Here is a 22,857-nt window from a genome sequence, read left to right as displayed (position 1 = left end):
TGTCGGTGAACCAAGTAGAGGAACGACAAGTGGAGTTCTTTGTTTGTGTTCTTTGATAGATTATTGTGGAAAACACGCTTCGAATGTAAGTTTGCTTAATCTGTGCTTTATACATGTTTCCTGGCTTTGGGGATGGTTCCGCACATGTTATTATGTTTAACTGTATTCCCCTACAGTGGTATCATGAGCCTAATGTATTCAAAGCATGAATTAGCATGATTATTATTGTTTTTGCATTGTCGAAATTTTTGGAATTTTGTTGATTTTTCGGAATTTTTTTTCGAATTATGGGATTAATTGCGAAATTGGCAGTTCCGAAATAAAAAATATTCGTTTTTTCGATTTTTAAAACCCTAATCTGATGGAAAACGATTTTCTAAGATCATTTAATGCGAATAGAATTGCGAAAACAGGCCTCGAAGCATCAGTTTTTGGGCGTTTTTGTTAATTTTTCATTAAAAATTAAATGTGTCGGACAGTAATTCAATTAAAAGGTCAACCTAAACTACTCGGAATTGCTTGAAATTTTGACACAATGTTTCTGGGTACATTCTTGATCTATGGTAAAAGTTTCAGATTTTTCCGATAAGTATAAACCCTAATTTTGCTTTTCCCCAATTCGTAAAATTTACAACCCTAATTGAATTTTAATTAATTATGGATTAATAATTCGGTTAATTGGGAAAGGGGATATAATTTCATGGGTCAGTGGCTAATTTTAAAAATTATTGGATTAAAATTTTGAATGGTTTCGTTAATTTTAATCACACTTAAACCAATTTATTAATAATCTGAAATTTAATTGTTTACGAACGATGTAAAATTTCGGATTTTATTAATTAAAGGTTCAAATTTTAAAGTTGATTCGATCGTTCTTAAAAGTTTGAATATTGTTAGCCCTTGATTTATTAATTTTACGAAATTGGATTGTCGTTAAAGTTTATTAAATCGTTAAAAATCGTTGTTTTTCGAAAAATTAAATCGTAACTGATGTGGCCTAAAAGAATGCCACCTGACTGCACTATCAAAGCCAAGAAGAAAGAGCCCAAAAGCTTGCCTACGGGCATTTCTCAAACTTCACAGGGCCCAGGCCCAAACGATTAAGAGGTCCCCATTGGGCCTAAACAAGCCTCCAGAACCAGTGCAGGACACGTGTCCCAATCTTGCGTAAACACTCAATCATGCAGGACCAGTTCCCGAGAAACCCTAGCACTATAAATAGTGCAGATCCCTAGGTAAAAGGGCATTCAATTCTTGCCCAACAACAACAAACTTATCTTTGCTCTGCCTTCTCTCTACAAATTACTTATCTCTCTAGCTTATACTTACTTAAGCATCGGAGGGAATATTCCTACGGGAATATTCTTGTTTTGCAGGTTGCCAGAAGTTCGTGCCAGGTCATACTTGATACCTCCGAAGAGCGCGTGCCACGTCAGCACCGTAAAAGTTCCCACAACATTTGGCGCCGTCTGTGGGGAGGTACAGTGTCATGGCCGAACTACACCCTGACAGAGAGCATGCTGGTGAAGAAGAAGAGAGACGGCACATTGAAGAGACCAATCGAATTGCAAATGCAGGGAACACACCAGGACGAATGCAAGCTGAGGTGGTGGTGGAAGAAGAACCAATAACCGAGGCGTCCCCGCCAGGCGGCCATCTAAGCCCTAGCGTCCGAGACATCGTGTTGGATGAGAATCTAGATTTGCCAGTATCAGTGAGCTCCCTACGCGAGATTTTGACAGGATTCCAACAGCAAATGAATCAGACCTTCCGACAACAGATGAGCACTACACTGCAAGATGAAATTCCGAAGAACATGCTGATCTACTGCGCTGAGAGGACGGCTCCGCAGAGGCCCCTCAGTCTAGGCACGAATCGGATAAGCAGAATGCCGCTCAGGTCCAACGTCTGGAGAGCTGGAGAAGGTTCTCGTCCACAAGCAAGCAGGGGAGTTAGCCCTGTGCCTGAGCACTCAGAAGATGGCCGTGACCCACCCACCTTCTTACCTCGAAGGGACCCGGTCATACGACCATCATCTAGGGGAAGTCCCCCAGCCGTCTTCCGACCAGCTGCAAGGCGTCAAGAACACTATGAGGCTGAATCTGAACTATCAGACACCGGGTCCACCCCTGTGATGGAAGACCCGCCATTTTATCCCACTACACGTGGACCAACCCAGATGACGCCCCATAGGGTAAGCATGCGCCCCCTCCTGCTATCAAGCCGCCGTGAGCCAACCTATCATATTCAGCAAGGACTCAACAACCTAACGTTAAGGCACATGAGTACCCCTTTTTCTGACGAGATCATGAACGCCCCGAAGGAACCCAAAGTAAAAACCCCTACCATTGAAGCTTATGACGGGACCACCGATCCCGACATGCATCTTGTCGCATACCGCCACCACATGTACGTACAGGGAACCAATATAGCCACTTGGTGCAAGTACTTCCCAGCCACGCTTAAGGGAGTAGCGTCTAAATGGTTTGAACGGCTGCCTCCAAGATCAATTGCCTCTTTTAGCGAATTACAGACTTTGTTCTCTACAAGGTTCATGGCACACAAGGAAGAAAGGAAAACTAGCATGCATTTAGGACGGATCCAGCAAGGGAAGGACGAGTCCCTAAGAAGCTACGTGAAGCGTTTCAATCTGGAGGCGGGATAGATCCCAGACTTGCCCGATGGTGTCTCTTTTGATAATTTTATCAGAGGATTGAAGAAGGGCTCCTTCAAGTTTGACCTAGTTAAGAAGAGTGTAAGGACTATGGCAGAGGTCCTAGACGAGGCTAAAGCATTTATCCATGCAACGTAAATATGCAGCGCGTCAAAGGAAGGGAGGATTGGAGAAACAACAGACTCCTCCGGGAGGAAGGATAAGGTGGACCGAAAACCTCCACGGGTAAATGGCACATGGGCTCTCTCAAAAGAGCATGATACCAACTTTCCGGGGCACAAGAGAGAACGACCGCAAGAGCGGGAATATTTTGAGTACAACACATACCTTCTCACCATACTAAAAGACGTGGGGGCAAGGTACGACCTTGATCGACCCTTCCCCATGAAGTCCCCTGCTGAGACTCGAGATCCCAAGCTATATTGCCAGTTCCATGAAGATATAGGACATAAAACTAAGAATTGTAGAAGCTTGAAGAGGGCTTTAGATGGTCTTGCCTCCAAAGGACATCTCAAGAACTACTTACGGAAGAATGCTCATGGCTTTGGAAAAAACCAATACAAAAGGAACAAGTCCCCTGCCTCGCCGACTAAGGGACAACACAGCGACGGAGGATTTGTAGCCGTCATATCTGGAGGACCGGCCGCTGGAGGACCTACCATGAGAGGACAGAAGGATTATGCCCGCCGCTTAGGACAAGTGCTGCTGTCAGCCAAAGCGCCCATGGATCCATTCCCAAAGATTGAAATATGTGAGTCAGACGGTGGACGGATAGCCACGCCGCACGATGATCCCCTTGTGGTTGAATTCAAGATAGCTAACCTGAGAGTTAAACGCATACTAATAGACACGGGAAGCTCGTCCGACATAATGATTCTAGAATGCCTCAATCGCCTAGCACACGGTCCCAAAGCCATCGAAAGAATTCACTATCCCGTCATTGGTTTTGGAGGGAGTATCATTCATCCTGTTGGCGTTATCACTCTACCAGTTCGAATTGGAGATAGGAAGAATGGGCGGAAAATGGAGGTGGACTTCTTAATCGTCAAAGACCTGACGGCATACAATGTCATCCTGGGACGACCCACCTTAAACAAGATCAAGGCTGTAGTCGTTACCCATCTGATGCTTCTGAAGTTCGTATGCGATGATGGAGTTATAGGCACCATACATGGAGATCAACAACAGGCTAGGGATTGTTACCTGACGACCCTCAACCCGTCAGCATGGAAGCAAGATTCTGCTGAAGTCAGAGGAAAACGAAAGCATGAGGATGAACCCCAGGTCACCAAAGAAATTGGACCCGTCCAAATAGAAGCGGTCAAAATTGAAGAAAGTGGCTAAGAGTAGAACATCATTAGGGTAACCATTGTACTCAGAGCCTACAAAACGGCCTAGCTATTGTACCCAGAGCCCACAAAATGGCCTGTAAATACCCGTCTAAGACGCGGTGAATGTAGCAAGCGATTTAGTAAATTAACACTTATCTGACGAATACAAGTCTCTGTTGAAAGAAAACAATTCCTAAACTGGCGTCCCTATCCGCTAAATAAACAATACCCAATGCTAATAAACACGAGGGGTTTGGATGTACCCCGTGCTAATAAACACGAAGGGTTTAGACATCCAGCATGACGCCTTTTCTTTGAAAAGCGCCCAAAAAAGACTCAAACAAGAGCAAAACAATCAGACCTAAGACCTCCTCCTTGGATGGCGTCTAAAAAGGCTAATCGTTTAAACGGCCTGAGAAGTGGTCTAGATTAGCGCCTCAAATTAGGCTCGCAAAACATTCAGACATAAGACCTCCTCCTTGGATGCCGTCTAAAAAGACTAATCGTTTGACGGCCTGAGAAGTGGCCTAGATTAGCGTCTCAAATTAGGCTGATCACCTAAAAAACACTGAGGTTTCTGTCCAACAATTGGACCCAAAGAAAAATTTCTAAGAAATCAGTACCGAACTGATAGAATTAAAATACAGTGCACAACGGCACAAACTGTTTATACATAGCGCCCAAAGCGCAAACAAACCAAATCAAATAAATGCCCGAAGGCACCAAAGTTATTACAAACGCCCACGGCGTCATCTAAACCAACTGCAAGAAAAACTGCTCAAGGATGAGGGGCAATGGAACTCCCGTCCTGGCCTTCAGGGGAGTTCACCTCGTCTTCTTCTATGTCTTCCTCCCCGTCACTAACGAATTCGGGAGGATCTAAGCCCAAGCGCCTAGCCGTCGAAACAGCTATCTGGTGGGAGATACGGCGTTTGACCCAGGAAAAATCCTTCCCGTCCATAGACTGATCCCACGCCTTTTGGGCACTCTCCAAGATGGACTCCTTGCCCAACTTAAAAGAGCTTGCAGCCTCCTTGCGCACGGCCTCGATCTTCCCCTGCATGGCCTTGAGCTGACCATGCAGAACGTTCACCTTGGAAGAGAAATCAGTCACCCGCTCTAAGACGGAAGAGTACTCCTTTCTCAGCACGGTAAGCCGCCCCTCGTGTTCCCGCAGCTTCTCTTCATATCTCTCAGCGTCCATCTCGGCCTTCTTCAGCTCTTCCGTTTTCAGAGCAATCTTCTTATCCGCGTCCAAGTTGATCAACCTGGCCGTCTTCTCAGCATATTGCTCATGATTCTCGATCTGGTGCTTGTGCTTGAGCATCTCATTGTGCATATCAAAGCGGTAGTTCCTACTCTCAGCACAGCGAATGAAAAGCTGCCAAAAGACAATATAGAATTAAAAATAGCGTACACATATAATCATAATCACAGAAATCAAGGGGTAAGTATCTCACATCAAGGACGAGAGACTGAATGGACCCAAAGAATCCCAAGTCAATCCCGGGGAGTGACCTCACGTATTCCTCAGGGATGGCCGCATACACATCGGCAAGGATCTTATCCTTCGCCTCTGAGCTAAAACCGGCAGAAGGAGGGATGCTCGCCACCTCGGCCCGACGCATCCGCTTGAACATCTCAACTGAATCAAACACCAAGATTAACAAACATCGTGAAAATCCAAACCTGATATCATAGATTTAAAGTACAGAGATGCTAACCAATTGGCGAAGCTGCAGGAGGAGTAGAGGCATTATCAGTAGAAGGAGCCTCAGTCTCCTTGCCTTTGCCCTTGTCCTCTCTGGACAAAGTGGTGGCGTCAGCCGCCGCAGTCTGATCGACTGCTACTTCGTCAGCAGCTGCTCCGACAGTACCATCCATTTCGGTGTCCACCTGGGAGCGGACGGTTTTGGTACCGGCGGCTTGGTGACAGCGTCGACCGGACCCATCTTCTTAAAGAAAGGCCGTTTTGGCTTAGGAGCCTCCGTCGAAGATGCCGGACGCTTCTTCGTAGCCGGCAAGGTAGGGTGCTAAAGATAAAGGAAATCAGCGACCAAATCATGACCAAAAATAATAAATATATATATATATATATATATATATATATATATATATATATATATATATATATATATATATATATATATATATATATATATATATATATATATATATATATATATTACCTTGGCAACGTCGCCAGAGGCACCCTCACTGGACTTCTTGGAGGAGTCCTTCTTCTTGGCCTCCACGGCCTTGAGAATGTCCTCGGTATATACCTCGGACAGCCAAGCGGGTACTTCCACTACACCCTTGTCTTCGGGAGATAAGCGATCCATGGCAGAACCTACAAAGCCAAGGGTTAGTAAAAAAAAAAAAGAGAGAGATAAAAAAAAAAAAAAAAAACAAAATGTTTAAAAATCTACTGGGGAACTACCTCTACTCAAATAGGAACAAAGACCAACGGCCGAAAGAAAGACTATATTGGTGAACTGGCCGACATGGGGAAGCCAAGCATTAGGCACCCAGGCATGGCTTTTTGACGACAGCCGATACATCTCAGCCTGGAACAAGGGCTTCACTAGTCCCCACTCCCTGGACGAGAGGCGAGGGTAGGCGTCAGCTCTAGAAAAATAGCGGGGCCGATGGTTCCACCGAGAAAGACGTCTGGAAAGAGAAAGGTCTTCCATTCGGACAACATACCACTTCTTCCTCCACCAAACCCAACTAGAGGTCTTACCCACCACCGTCTTATATCCCCGACGGCTGTAAAGGGTGAACCACCCCTGGGGAGAACGAGAGGAAGGGGCAATAACTACGAGACGAAGGAAAGCAGGAAAGGAAGGGGTGACGCCGCTCAAAGCACACTTGGCGATAAAACCAAAAACATTTGCCCATGAGTTGGGCGTCAATTGAGCAAGGCCAATGTCATACCCCTCTAAAACGTCCATCACAAAGGGGTGCAATGGAAATCTAAGGCCCAACCTAAAGGCAGCAGTATAAACGGCTACCTCTCCTTGGGAGAGTTGGTCCACGGAGTCATGAGGTTGAGGGCTCCTAAGGCTAAAACCTGGGGGCAAGAGCAAAAAACGCTCAAAGTCACGTCCCTGCTCCCTCAGGTACCGCAGCCATTTCATGCTGGGAAAGATATCCGACAGAAACAGATTGACGTCTTCCTTCCCCCGGACCATAGGAGGAAGATTTTTTGCAAACTCCTCGTCTGAGGAGCTAGAGGAGTCATCTTCAAAATCCTCGCGTGGAACGCGGGGACGGGAAGCCACATTCTTCCTTCTCCTAGGAGAATGTGCTGTTCTAATGGCCCCGTCTCCTGTATTATGGGAAGAATGGACTCCACTCCTACTTCCTTGGGACGGGTTTGAAAAAGGAACCCTATCGTCCCCCTCTCGCGGTGCAGCCCATGCACGCACGTTAGTTGTCTGTCTAATTCGAGCCATGCCGTCCTGCATAAGGGACAGGACGTCTGACTTTAGCAAAGAATGAAAGGGATAGGTGTCATAACCCCCAAGACGCCTCCACAGAATACTATAAACAATAAACGAGAGAGGTCCCACAAGCATACAAACAACAAGGTATTGATAGAAAACTTACCAGAAAATGATCAAACTAATGAGAAGTCTTGGCAAATCCTCTAAACCCTCAAGAACACTGGACAGCAAATCCAAGAACACTCAAGCACACGCACCAACAGATCTTTGGCAGGACGAAATTTACTTTCTCTCTCTAAAGAAAAAATCGCTCTGAAGTAACAAAAGAAAAATGAAAGAGGAATTGAAGCTTTAAAAGGAAAATCTAATCTCTGAAAAGCCCTCACACGTGGCGCTCCTTCCGATCAAGCAGCCTACCCCACAGTGACAAGGGGAATCCTCCTTGAGGGGCAAATGATGTGTCCTAAAAGAATGCCACCTGACTGCACTATCAAAGCCCAGAAGAAAGAGCCCAAAAGCTTGCCTACGGGCATTTCTCAAACTTCACAGGGCCCAGGCCCAAACGATTAAGAGGTCCCCATTGGGCCTAAACAAGCCTCCAGAACCAGTGCAGGACAGTGTCCCAATCTTGCGTAAACACTCAATCATGCAGGACCAGTTCCCGAGAAAAACCTAGCACTATAAATAGTGCAGATCCCTAGGTAAAAGGGCATTCAATTCTTGCCCAACAACAACAAACTTATCTTTGCTCTGCCTCCTCTCTACAAATTACTTATCTCTCTAGCTTATACTTACTTAAGCATCGGAGGGAATATTCCTACGGGAATATTCTTGTTTTGCAGGTTGCCAGAAGTTCGTGCCAGGTCATACTTGATACCTCCGAGGAGCGCGTGCCACGTCAGCACCGTAAAAGTTCCCACAACAGTAACTTTTTGAAAAATAAAATTAATGCAAGTTCGTGAATTAAAATTTAATTTTAATTAGGTTGATCCGCTTTACGAACCAAAAACACGAACATAGGCATGATGGAAGTATGGCTCGTCGAGCCATACGAGGCCGTTATGCGAGCCGTGCCATGCGACACGGGCAACAGCACGAGCTGCGTGCCTCGTGCGCGCTAGGCAAGGCAGGGGCGGGCGATGCCTGCGGGGCTGCGACAAAGCGAAGCGCGATGCTTGCGACGTCGAGCGCCCACGATGCACAACACACACGCAACGCAGGGCAGCTAGGCTGCGGGTACGCGATGCGCATGCGCAAGGCATGGCGCACGACGCGTGTGGGCGAGGCATGGCGTGCGAGCGATGGGCGAGCGATGGCATGCTATGCGGTGCGATGGGCTGGGCGCGCGCGGGCAATGCTCGTGTGCTCTTGGGCCTCTCGCACGACGGGCTGGGCGCAAGCCTAGGCCGTTTGATTAAAAAAAATTAATCGTTTAATTAGTTGTGCTTCGTGTATTTGCATTAATTTGGGCTAACGGAATTTTTAATTTAATATTTTATTTGCTTGGGCCGGGCCGCGAGTTTTAATTTAATATTTCATAATTAATTATCCGGAATAATTATTGGTTTGAGTGGGAGCCACTAAATGAAATTAAAATGAAATAATTATTTTAATTATTTCGTAGGTCGCATTATTTTAATTAAATTCAATTTTAATTAGAATAAAGTCTAAGGATTAATAATTTGGAAATTGATTAATCTTTTAGGACGCGTTTATGTGAACGTGAATTTTAATTAATTCACGTAAATACTTGCATATTAACATGGGCCATTCGTTTTAGCACACGAATGGGTGAATGCATAGAATATATATTTTATGCAATGCAGGTACTCCAAGTGACTAGTATGGCCAAATTTAGGATAGTTAAATACGGTCTGCGCACCGTTCTATCTTTGAATGTAAAGTTTAAATATGGTCTGCGTACCATGGAAATTTTGATGTAATTTATTATTTTCAAGTATTTCTAGTTTAGAACTTTAAGTTAGCATTTGAACGAAGACTCAAGACGATGCCAAGCTAACAAGGAGGTGATGAAGATTGGATGCTTCAAGACAAGAAGTTTTGGGCCATACTAGATCACCAATTGTTTATGCAATTTAATATATATATTATGCGTGAATGTATGGATGTATGTATGCTTTGCATGAACAGGTTGTTTCCTATGAATCGATTACTTTTAAGTTCACTAAATAATCGAACCAACATAGAAACAACTAGGTCCAAGTAATATTGAGTTTTAAAAATTGCCTTCCAAATCAACACTTACAAAAATCTAGGGATCTAAGATAGTAGGTTTACGCTAAAGCGAGGTGCTATTTTAGTTGACTTAGATGGTAAGGCGTCCTAAAGGAGCACGTTGATTATGGTTATAACTCAAACAACAATGGCATTAAGTTGTGGCAATGGGATAAATTATGGCATTAATTTATTAACCAAGAGTAATTTGGAGATCACTAGCAATAGGTTTTGCTTACCTAAAATCTTAAAATACTTAAGACATGCTAAAGCTGCTTAAGGATTTAGGACTTTTGGGGTCTTGGAATCGTTTCATTCATTTCGGACCATGTTTTTGCTTTTTGCATGAATGAAATGTTTTAATAGCTTTAATGATTGCATGTTTTGCTTTTATTTCAAAGTTATTGAATTGTATGAATGGTTATTTATTGCAAATTCTTTTCGATTGTAGTAATCAAAATGGCCGCAATCAAAACACAACTCAAAGTAACTGAAATTCTGGATGTAAAATTGAACCTATCAAACTTTCTTGATTGGGAGAGGAAGCTTCGGCAAGTCCTCAGGTGGAACAACATTGAATATGTAGTTGACCATCCCATCCCCAGCTATTACTCAAAGGATATGACTCCGGAAAAGCACTATATGTGGGCAAGCCACGTTTCGCTAGTGATGGATCTTATTCTTGGCTCTATCCCCAATGATTGGAGTGCAAGGTTCGTTGCATACGAGCCATGGGCACTCCTAAGGCATCTTAGGGATATATGTCGTGGTAGATTCCAACATAGTGGTCAACATGTCGACCAAAATATTTTTGAATTGGTAAATTCATTTGAGGATATAAAGCTTAACGCACCACTGGGTTGTTGCTTTGACGTCGAAAGACAAAAAGCAAGGGGAAAGGGTCATTGATCTTGAAATGACAGAACGGACACCAATCAGAACTCATACAAAGAAAATGGTTGGGCTTCTCAATCGGCTTGAGTTACTTGGTGATCCATTCCCAGATTCTGCAGCTGCGGGAATACTTTTGAATTCTCTTCACCCTGGTTATAAGAAATTCAAACTACTCTATTTTTCCAAGAAAAGGGAGAATACTCTTAGTGAACTAATTTACTTGCTTCATCAGTACGAATTGGACCTTGTAAGTGATAAGCAAGCATCACTAAAAGTAAAGAGTAAGAAAATCAAGAAAAAGGTTCCGGGGAAGATCCAAAGCAAGGGTGCATCTCCATCTACTTCAGGAAGGCAAGTGGCGCTATCCAAGAAGAAGATGAAGAAGGATCGTTCTCCGTCTACATCGCAATGCTTCAATTGTAATGAAATTGGTCATTACAGGCGAGATTGCCCCAAACTAAAGGAAGAGAAGAAGGACGGAAACGTTACTTCTCCTTCAGGTATGTATGTTATACATTGTAATCTAGCTAATTCTACTTCTTGGGTATTAGATACTGGTTGTGGCTCACACTTATGTTCCAATCCACAGGGACTAAGGAGAAGTAGAAAGCTGGATAAAGGCGAGATGGATCTACGCGTGGAAAATGGAGCACGGATTGCTGCATTAGCCGTAGGATCTTATTTTATTTCTTTGCCTAGTGGGTTTGTTTTGGAACTAGAATACTGTTACTATGTTCCTAGTATCACCAGAAACATCATTTCCGTTTCAAGTTTGGATTCTAAAGGTTTTAGTTTTCAATTTAAAGACAATAGTTGTTCTTTTGCTTTGAATGGAATGTTTTATGGTTCAGCACAACAAGAAAACGGTCTTTACGTGCTAGATACGAGCAAACACATTTATAACATAAATACCAAAAAGGCTAAAACTGGTGATTCGAATCTCAAATTTCTGTGGCATTGTCGATTAGGCCATATAAACATAAAGCGCATGAAATTACTTCAACGGAAAGGAATTCTAGAATCATTCGACTTAGAGAAGATTGATCAATGCGAATCTTGTTTACTTGGCAAAATGACAAAGCAACCTTTCTCTAAGGTGGTAGAAAGAGCAAGCGAACTACTAGGGCTAATACATACGGACGTATGTGGGCCTATGAGTACGAAAGCTAGAGGTGAGTTCAGCTATTTCATAACGTTTACGGACGACTTCAGTAGATATGGCTATATTTACTTAATGAAGCACAAGTCTGAATCGTTTGAGAAATTCCGAGAATTTCAAAATGAAGTAGAGAATCAACATGGCAAGAAAATCAAAGCTCTAAGATCGGATTGAGGAGGTGAATATCCTAGCCACGAGTTTGATGACCATCTAAAAGAATGCGGTGTTCTTTCTGAATTGACTGCTCCGGGGACACCTCAATGGAATGGAGTGTCGGAACGGAGAAACAGGACCTTACTCGATATGGTCAGGTCAATGATGGGTCAGGCTGAACTTCCTTTATAGTTCTGGGGACATGCGTTGCAAACTGCAGCACTCACACTGAATCGTGCTCCGTCAAAAGCTGTTGAAAAGACTCCATACGAATTATGGACTGGGAAACTTCCAAAGTTGTCTTTTCTGAAGATTTGGGGTTGCGAAGCATATGTCAAGCGATTAATTTCATACAAGCTACAACCTAAATCTGACAAATGTTTCTTTGTTGGGTATCCAAAGGAAACTATGGGGTATTACTTCTACAACAAGTCAGACAACAAGGTATTCGTTGCTCGTGACGGTGTCTTTTTGGAAAGAAATCATATTTCCAAATTGACAAGTGGGAGAATAATAGACCTCGAAGAGATTCGAGACGAACAACGAACTCAGAACTCTTTAGAAGCAGTTCAAGTTGATGAACCTCCAAGGTCTTTAGAAGAGCCAGTGGGAGTAGTTCCTCAAAACGTTGTTGCCCCTCGTAGGTCAAATAGAACTATTTTTCAGCCGGACAGATGGACAGGCGTCCTCTTGACTGAAAACTTAGACGTTCTCATGTTGGATAGTGATGAACCTTTGACTTACAAGCAAACTATGACGAGCCCAAGCTCTATTAAATGGTTAGAGGCCATGCAATCTGAAATAGACTCCATGTCTGAAAATCAAGTCTGGGATTTGGTTGATTTGCCGGATGGGTTCACACCTATCGGATGCAAATGGGTCTTCAAATTGAAGAAAGACAAAGATGGAATTGTATATATATACAAGGCTAGATTGGTAGCAAAAAGTTACAGGCAAGTTCACGGCGTTGACTACGATGAAACCTTTTCTCCAGTCGCGATGCTTAAGTCTATTCGGATAATCCTTGCGATTGCCGCTTTTCATGACTATGAAATATGGCAAATGGATGTCAAAACTGCCTTCTTGAATGGTGTTCTTGAAGAGACTGTGTTCATGACACAACCGGAGGGTTTTGTCGATCAAAAGAACCAAGGAAAGGTATGCAAGCTTAAGAAGTCCATCTACGGACTAAAGCAGGCATCAAGGAGTTGGAATAAACGATTCGATGAAGCAGTCAATAAGTTTGGCTTCATCAAGAATCAGGACGAATCTTGTGTATACAAGAAGGTCAGTGGGAGTAAAATTGCATTCCTAGTCTTGTATGTTGACGACATACTGCTTATTGGAAACGACATTCCTATGTTGGAGTCTGTAAAGACTTGGCTCGGGAAGTGTTTCTCAATGAAGAACTTAGGAGAGGCACAATACATATTGGGCATCAAGATCTATAGGGATAGATCTAAGAGGATGATTGGACTAAGCCAAAGCACTTACATTGACAAAGTGCTAGCTAGGTTCAATATGATGGAAGCCAAGAGGGGCCATCTACCCATGTCACATAGCGTATATCTAAGCAAGACTCAGTGTCCCAAAACATCTGATGAGCGTAGGAAGATGTGTGGAATTCCATACGCTTCGGCTATTGGATCCATCATGTATGCTATGATTTGTACAAGGCCGGATGTTTCGTTCGCACTCAGTGCAACGAGCAGGTACCAGTCAGAACCAGGTAAGGCGCATTGGACTGCTGCCAAGAACATCCTAAAGTACCTGAAAATGACTAAGGATCAGTTTCTGGTTTATGGTGGTACAGATGAGTTGATTGTTAAGGGCTATACGGATGCAAGCTTTCAAATCGACAGAGATGATTTCAGATCACAGTCTGGGTTTGTGTTCTGCCTCAACGGCGGAGCAGTAAGCTGGAAAAGTGCTAAGCAAAGCACTATTGCGGATTCTACAACTGAAGCCGAGTACATTGTTGCCTCATAAGCAGCAAAGGAAGCTGTTTGGATTCGGAAGTTCATCGAAGAACTTGGTGTTGTCCCCTCCATTAAAGGACCAGTGGCTTTGTATTGTGACAATAGCGGAGCCATTGCCCAGGCAAAGGAGCCTAGGAGCCACCAGAAGTCCAAGCACGTACTGCGGCGATTTCATATACTTCGAAAGATCGTTGAAAGAAAGGAAATCGAGATTTGCAAGGTTGGAACTGACGACAACGTCGCGGATCCATTGACTAAACCGTTGCCACAAGTGAAACACAACGCACATGTAGCAACCATGGGAATCAAGCATGTTGGAGAATGGCTTTGATTTTCTAAGTATTGTTTTAGAACATCTGTTAGATCTATGTTTAAAACAATTGGTTTAACCATTTCATATTTATGAAATTTATTATTTCATATTCATTTAATTGTGGTTTAGAATTAAATGATAAGTCCATGTGATTCAAATCATTCAAATGGGATGTCAAGATGGATTCTTTGGCAAAGAAACACCCATAAGTGAACTTGAATATTGAAGTCACAAAGGATCCCTAATCCAGGTCATTGAAAGGTGGACGACCAATGACTAATGAAGATTAGATTGCAAGTAGATTACTTAGTTCCGTTTCTTGAAATAGAGTGACTGGTCGTCAGAATCTTTTGCATAGATACTTATTGGATCTTGTATCGGATTGACCATGAGAACGCTTTAAGAGATTAAAGTCATGTCATAGGTAGTTCTCATTAATGGTGATTAGAAACCGTTCCTCAGAACATGAGCGATTATGTCTGCTCGTTTGAGAATTAGTTCGCTTTGATACTAGCTAAACGTCGCACCGTAAAAGGAGGCTATAAAAGCAGTTATTGGGCGTACTATGAATCAAAGTGAGTGTTCATAGATTGCAAGAACAGATTGTCCTCCTATCTTTGATAGGATATGGTGTTGTTGTGTAACAAGGCCTCTCGGAGAGTTAGATACTGTAAAATGCATGGCCGTGCTCAGAATGGTTAGGCTTAACCTTCTGCAAAAGTTTGACAGTTGAACTCTGTAATCCGAGAAACACTTCTGGACCTAATAAGGATGACTTGGATCTTACCTTATGTTCAGTAAGTAACACTAAGCGACAAAGGAATGTGGATGCACACTTGTCTGAATGACAAGTGGGAGATTGAAGGAAATATGTCCTTCACCCAAGGTGCATTAAGTCTAATACCAAGGTTCAGATTAATTGCGAATAATTAATTCAGTAAGATCAAGTGATCGGAACAGCTAGCTGGAGCAATGCTACCGATCAGTGAGTTCTAATGGATATTGAACTCACAACTTACTCTTGACTGAACCTACAAGGTCACACCAATGACACGTAACAGATCACCGGATTAAATGAATCGGAAATTCATTTAATAGCTTTTCGGGATTTAAGTTGGAAACGTATTATACGATACGACCTTGCATCGGAATCGTTTATCGTATCGCGAATATTCGTAAGCTAGGCGAAACGAATAAATCGTATCGTACGACGGTGATTCTTCGTATACGAAACGATAAATAATATATCGAAAATATATTAAACGCGAATACGAAGGGCGGCCCACGAGCCTAGTGCGCAAAGCACTCGAGGCCCCTGGGCGCGCTAGGCGAGCGAGAAAAAGGCCAAGGCAACACGGCAGCGCTAGGCCCATGGCCGAGCATGGTTGTGCGTGTGCGCGCGGGCCTGTGCAGCGACACAGCCACAACAAGCGAGGCCCATGGCCCAGCGCGCTGTGCTTGTCGCACGCACGGCTTGCTGGCCGGCCTTGCCTACGGGCTTGGTCGGTTTAGTAAGGTTATGTAAATAACCTTATGACCTAATTTCCAACTTACTGCAATCACAATTCAGATTACACACAACCCTAGGAGAAAACAGAGAACCCTAATTCTCTCTGTGCCTCCATAGTGTGTTCATCCCAAAAGCAAATCTCTTGATCGATTGTCTAAGCTACGATAATCAAGACGGATATGATTGTATTGGTGAACCAAGTAGAGGAACAGCAAGTGGACTTCTTTGTTCGTGTTCGTTGATAGATTATTGTGGAAAACACGCTTCGAATGTAAGTTTGCTTAATCTGTGCTTTATACATGTTTCCTGGCTTTGGGGATTGTTCCGCACATGTTATTATGTTTAACTGTATTCCCCTACATGATGAACCCTGGAACCCCAAAATCGACCTCCTTCGTGGCGAGTCAGTCCTTACTGATGACTGCAAAGGAGGTGGTTGTATGGGTTGGAGGGCTTTGAAGAACTTGGCCACTCCACGTGACAATCCTGCAGTTGAGATTGACGCGCCGGCTGCCCAGCATATGAACGACTTGTATAAGGTATGTAACCAGTGTTACTCTTTTAGGTATGTTTTGCTCTTTTTGTCTTGTATTTTTGGTGTTTTCTAAGGACTTTGTCTTTCGCAGGCGTGCAACTCTGCAGTGGAACTTGTGAAGTTATACCTCTGCTACCAGGAGGAGAATGAGGCCCTCAAGAAAAAACATGCTGATTTGGATAAGCTGATGGGTGATGCCAAGCGTGACCTGGAGCAGAAGTCAACTGAGCTGGAAAGAGTGAAACGACGCAACAAAGAGTTGGAGAATGTTGCTAACAAACTGGCTGCAGAGAAGATCAAGACCAAAGAGCTGTCCGAGAAATTGCAGGAGGCTGATGAGAAGGCCAAAGCTGCTTACAAAACCGGTGCTCGAGTTGGTGCCTTGCGTTTTTCTCGGTCACAAACCTATAGCAAGCGTATCACGGATAGCCATAACGGTGGTTGGTTTGCTACCCATCGTTGTGGTGTTCATGGTATCGGCCTTACCAAAGAGGATTGTGCGGATATCGAGTATGCTTTTCTTGTGGAGGAGAAACACAAGAAACCGACTGGTTAGGAGACACAGATCTTCCCTGAGGAGATAATTCAGAATGTTGATCCCTTGACTCACCCTCCAATCGAACTGAAGGAAGAAGATTACCTGGATCCTGCCATGTTGTCTTCCAGTACCAACCAAGCGGGTCGTTCACAAGATTGAAGATGCGGGCAGTCATCACCTAGGTCATCCTGCGATTCATCTGGCGTTGTTATTTTTATGACTAGTTTGTAACGCCCTTTTGGTATCAACTGTTTGTGGCACCTTTTGCCTTGAGATATTTTAACTTGTTTGTATAAACGTTTTATTTGGTAATGTAGACACCTACTTTTGTCTCCATTCCCGAAAGGGAAGGTTCGATGATGAGAACATAAAATCTCCACTTGGCAACGCATCTCCTATAAAATAACGAATCTCGATCACCCTTTTCATTTCACCCGAAACCTGCTATTTATGGAAACCTGCTAAAAATAGTAACTGCCGTAAAGGGTAGCTTCTAAAAGTGGCAAGTCATAAAAGATAGAAACCTGTCAGAATTAGGTTTTACACTCCAACATAAATCCTAAATGAGATAGAAAACTGCGAGAATCCTATTCCTAATATGATTCGGAAATAAGAGTTACGTATTAATTAAAATCCTAACGAGCCTAGAGTTCGTAACGGGCCCAGACGCATTCCGTCATGAAATTGATACGCAATGAAATACTCGATTAAATCTCAAACACTCCGGATTCTAGGAATCCGAATCTGACAAAGAAACGGCCCAAACAGCAATTTCAACGCCAAGCCCTGGGCGCTGACATTGCCTGGATCCTATTTTCAACGCCCAGAGCTGGGCGCCGAAATCTTTGACGCCCAGCACTGGGCGCTGGAAATACCTGGGTACGTGTTTTTTTCCTAATTCTTTGTGGATTAGAGCTCTGCAATTCTATCTTTCCACAAACTCTTTTCTATAAATAGACCCCTAAGTTCGACGTGAAATCACACACAACACACGATTCATATTCTGAGTATTGACTCCAACCCCTAGCCTAAGCCTCACGCTGCGAAATTGTTCACACGTTCTGTCGCAATCGATCCATAAATCGAACAGAACGTATCCCGTCCCATAATTTGAGATTCGTTAAATAAAAAGGAGAAATAGCAAAGTCAAAGTGGTTAGTTTTCTGAGAACCGTGACGCACGTCTCAAGGGTGCGTCGTAATGTGTCCCTTTTCGATGATTTAATTGCTTTCCTCGCCCTTTTTATGAACTGTTAAACTAACTAAATCTGATTGTTCTATCACGCCTAACAAATATAATATTTTTGGGAAATTGGATTATCATGCTAGGTCCCTGAATGCTATTTAAATCAGATAATCGCGATCGATCTAGTATTATATGTTGCATATTGCTAAAATCAACTCAGATTAGTTTAATAGTTAACGCATGTCCCTTCAATTATTTATGCTGAGCTAGTAAGGATATCCTGCCTCTGGAGTTATCGAAGAGCGAGTACTCCTCTCGGTAGTTACAGTCCCCCGAACCCTCAATCTCTACCTTGCGGGTGTATGTTGAGAGATCCCCACACCAGGGATCACAAGGGAACCTAAGGCCGTCGTGGTCAAACATAATTGCACTCCCTTTATGTTACGATAACCGGGTTTTGTCAGTTTTTCTCATTGTCGTTAAAAACTGAATGGCGACTCCTATATTACTAGTCAATTGGGTGTAAAACTCACAGGAAATCCAATTACACTTGATTGAATAAAAAAGAATCGTCACACCCACGAGGGACGAGGTCACGCATTAGCCTCGTGCTTTTTCGACCCCCTCACAGGTAAAGGGCATTTTGAGTAGTGCTCGTTTTACCTAGTGTCGTTTTAGCAGCTAACAAGTGTTGATCCTGGTGTTGGCTGTCGATTTTATGTTATCTGATTGTGTTTTTGTGTTTATATTATTGTGTTGTTCCTGTAATGCTTTTTATCCTTACTTTTACACTTGTCATTATTTTGTTGATTTGCGTTTGTATCACCCCGAGTCAGCAAGCTGGTAGTAGCCTAGCTGACTTACTTTAAGGGTTTGATTCGTATCACCCCGAGTCAGCAAGCTGGTAGTAGCCTTGCTGACTTACTTTAAGGGTTTGAATCAAAATTTTTGCTTATACATCACCCCAAGTCAGCAAGCTAGTAGTAGCCTTGCTGACCTACTTTAAGGGTTTGAATCAAAATTTTTGCTTATACATCACCCCGAGTCAGCAAGCTGGTAGTAGCCTTGCTGACCTACCTTAAGGTTTTGATTCGTATCACCCCGAGTCAGCAAGCTGGTAGTAGCCTTGCTGACCTACTTTAAGGGTTTGAATCAAAAAAATTTCTTATACATCACCCCGAGTCAGCAAGCTGGTAGTAGCCTTGCTGACCTACTTTAAGGGTTTGATTCGTATTTCTTATAATTCTTCGATTTCATTTCACGGACCATAACAGGCCTGGCTCTACCGGCCTTTTCGGTTACGGATTACAATCGATGGTTTACACATAAAATTTTCAAAGGACGCTGGCATTCCACGAATTTTTCAATATTACTCCTCCCATGTCCATCAGTCTGAATTCTCCTGGTACGATTTCTTCCCATATCTGATATGGTCTCTCCCAGTTTGGGGTCAGTTTCCCTTGTACTTTTGCCTTGCCCGTAGTTGCAGTTCTTCGTAACACCAAATCTCCTACTTCCAGCTGCCTGTGTTTTACTCTTTTGTTGTAAGCCTTGCTAATACGCTGTTTGTATGCTGCTGACCTGATCTCTGCTCTGAGTCTAATTTCTGGTAGGAGATCCAACTCCTGCCTTAGCAACGGGTCGTTCTTATTTTCTTCATAGTGTTAGATCCTGAATGTGGGTAATCCCATTTCTGCCGGTATCACTGCTTCTGATCCGAAACACATACGGAAAGGGCTCTCTCCCGTTGTTTCTTTGACAGTGGTTCTATTACCCCAAAGTATTTCTGGAACCATATCGGCCCAACCAGCCTTATAATCATCTAGCTTCTTTCTCATTGCTGCTAGTATTTGCTTATTGGCAGCTTCTGCCTGCCCGTTACTTTGAGGATGAAAAACAGAAGAGTAGGCAAACTTAACGTTGTACAGACCCAAAAAGCTTTGTACTGGCGAGCAATCAAACTGTACCCCATGGTCCATGACGATTGCCATTGGTAATCCAAACCTGGTGATTATATTTTTCCATATGAATTTCTTGATCTGATTCGCGGTTATTTTTGCCACTGGTTCTGCTTCTATCCACTTGGTAAAATAATCCACTGCCACGATCAAGATTTTTCTTCCCCCGGATGCCGTTGTGAATGAACCCAGAATGTCCATTCCCCATTGGGCGAATGGTATTGGATTTAGGATTGGCATGAGATCGTTTGCAGGACGATTGATGACGGCCGAGAACACTTGGCATTTTTCACATTTCTTGACGTATTCTTGTGCATCTGTTAACATGGTCGGCCAGTAGTATCCCTGCCGTTGGCATACCAGTGCAAGGGTTTTTCCTCCTAAATGATTCCCACAAGTTCCCTCGTGCATTTCTTCTATCAGCCGTGCAGATTCATACGCTGATATGCATCTTAACAAAGGCAAGCTGAAACCCCGTTTGTAGAGTTGACCTCTGATGATTACGAACCAACATGAGTTCCTGACCAGCTTTCTTGCATCCATTTTTTCTATCGGCAGTGTTCCATCTCTCTTGTATGCCCACATAGTGTCGTACCATTCAGGTTGGTTTGTGATTACCATGACTTCCTTTACCACTACCTCCGTACTCCTTCGATGCATGACCTCAATCATTACTGATTTGATCAAAACACTTGAGCTGGCCAATTTTGATAGGAAATCTGCCAACACGTTCTCCGATCGGGGCACTAACCTTATTTCGAAACTTTCCAACTGTGCTACTGACTGTTTTAATTTTTTGGCGTATCGTTTCATGGATTCCTCCTTTGTTTCATATTCTCCTGAGAACTGGTTACTAAATGTGAGTCGGTTGTGAGTATGACCCTACGAGCACCAGCCGTCATGCAAATTTGTATACCAGCAATTGCAGCTTCGTATTCTGCCTCGTTGTTTGATGCCTGGAAAGAGAACTTAATAGCATACTCGAACTGGTCTCCTTCTGGTGAAGTAATTATTACCCCAGCTCCTGCCCCTGACTTGGTAACAGAGCCGTCTACTGCCACCTCCCATTTTCCTTCCTCCAACTCCTCCTCCTGATATGACGCTTCGACTATGAAGTCAGACAGTGCTTGGGCTTTTATAGCTGTTCTGGGCCGATATTCCATGTGGAATTCTGACAATTCAATCGCCCATTTTAGGAGCCTACCTAATGTGTCCATTTTTTGCATTGCTCTCTACAGTGGGTAGTTTGTGAGGACTTCAATTCCGTGTGCATCAAAATAGGGTCTCAGTTTTCTGGTTGCAATCAGCACTGCCAATCCCAGCTTTTCTATCAAAGAATATCTCTTTTCTGCTTCTTGTAAGATATGGCTGACAAAGTACACCGGTATCTGGGCTTTATCCTTTTCTATGAGCAGTACTGTTGCTACTGTGTGTTGAGAAGCAGATATGTATAGTTGCAGCGTGTCTCCCTCCTCTGGTCGCGCTATCGTGGGTAAGGCTTGCAGGTGCCGTTTTACAGCCTCAAAAGCTGCTTTTTTCTGTTTCTCCCCACTTGAATTTTTTTATTTTGCTTTAGTACGTTGAAGAAGGGCAACGACTTATCTGCTGATTTGCTAATGAACCGAGTCAGTGCGGCCATTCTTCCTGTCAACTTTTGCACGTCTTTTATGCAACCGGGCTCTGGTAGATTCATAATTGCTTCTACCTTATCTGGGTTAGCATCAATTCCCCTTTCGCTTACTAGGAAACCCAAGAACTTCCTGATCGGACTCCGAATACACATTTCTTGGGGTTTAGCTTCATCCTAAACTTCCTCAGTGTTTCGAAAGTTTCTCTCAAATCATCAATGTGGTCGCTGGCCAATCGGCTTTTTACTATCGAATCATCCACGTATACTTCTATGTTTCTCCCTTTCTGGGAAGCAAATACACTATCCACCAGCTTCTGGTAAGTGGCTCCTGCATTCTTCAACCCAAACGGCATAGCTTTGTAACTGTAAACCCCCGTATCCGTGATGAAGGCAGCCTTCTTTCTATCGGCCTTACACAAACTGATTTTGAGAAGGCAATTAGGAAACTCAACAAAGCGTGGCCACTGGTCGATTCTACCAGTCTATCTATTCGTGGCAACGGATAGCAGTCCTTGGGCATGCCCCGTTCAGGTTGGTAAAATCTACGCACATTCGCCAACTGCCGTTTGACTTTTTCACCATGACCACGTTGGCCAGCCATTCGGGGTAGTCACAAGCTTCTATGAACCCTGCTTCCAGCAACTTTTCAACCTCTTCCTTTATTGCAATGTTTTTTTCGTTGGAGAAATTCCTCTTCTTTTGTTTTACCGGCCTGACTGACTTGTCGACATTCAGACGATGCACTATAATATCTGGGCTGATACCAGGCATTTCATCCGCTGAGAAGGCGAACACATCTGCATGTTCTCGCAACAGGCCGATAAGATTGATCTGCTGATCTATTTCCATGTCAGCACCTATTCGTACTGTTTTCTCCGGAACCCCTTCTACCAACTCAAATTCTCGTGTTTCTCCATCTGCAGCCGGCCTTGGGATGTAGGCAGGCCTTTCGTCAAAATTTTCCATACTGAGATCCCCTCTCTGTCTCTTATCTGGCATATCCCCTCTGTAGACACCTACTTTTGTCCCCATTCCCGAAAGGGAAGGTTCGATGATGAGAACATAAATCTCCACTTGACAACGCATCTCCTATAAAATAACGAATCTCAATCACCCTTTCATTTCAGCCAAAACTACTATTTATAGAAACCTGCTAAGAATAGTAACTGCCGTAAGAAGTAGTTGTTAAAAGTGGCAAAGTCATAAAAGATAGAAATGTTTCAGAATTAGGTGTTGCACTCCAACATAAGTCCTAAAAGAGATAGAATTGGCAAAAGGAATTCTAATCCTGCTATAATTCGAAAATAAGAGTTA

At 43.4% G+C, this 22,857-nt stretch overlaps 1 protein-coding gene and 1 pseudogene across 1 annotated transcript; one reads left to right on the top strand and one right to left on the bottom strand.

Annotated features, from left to right (window-relative positions):
* LOC110779635 (protein NRT1/ PTR FAMILY 5.5-like) overlaps window positions 1-22,857 on the bottom strand; it is a 53,762-nt pseudogene that overhangs the window by 5,145 nt on the left and 25,760 nt on the right.
* On the top strand, window positions 14,331-17,081 carry LOC110774664 (uncharacterized). The gene is made up of 2 exons (XM_021979225.2): window positions 14,331-16,236; window positions 16,324-17,081. The coding sequence occupies exons 1-2, from the start codon at window positions 15,997-15,999 to the stop codon at window positions 16,786-16,788; spliced, it is 705 nt and encodes a 234-aa protein (XP_021834917.2). The 5' UTR covers window positions 14,331-15,996; the 3' UTR covers window positions 16,789-17,081.

The sequence above is a fragment of the Spinacia oleracea genome, chromosome 2, assembly GCF_020520425.1.
Source record: "Spinacia oleracea cultivar Varoflay chromosome 2, BTI_SOV_V1, whole genome shotgun sequence".
Classification (NCBI taxonomy): domain Eukaryota; kingdom Viridiplantae; phylum Streptophyta; class Magnoliopsida; order Caryophyllales; family Amaranthaceae; genus Spinacia; species Spinacia oleracea.
This window is presented reverse-complemented; position numbering and strand designations above follow the sequence as displayed.

Excerpts from the sequence above, each read along its gene's own strand:
- LOC110774664 (XM_021979225.2), top strand. The coding sequence starts at position 15,997 with ATGTTTCCTGGCTTTGGGGATTGTTCCGCACATGTTATTATGTTTAAC. Across the intron at positions 16,237-16,323 it reads ATATGAACGACTTGTATAAG|GCGTGCAACTCTGCAGTGGA; the intron begins GTATGTAACCAG and ends TGTCTTTCGCAG.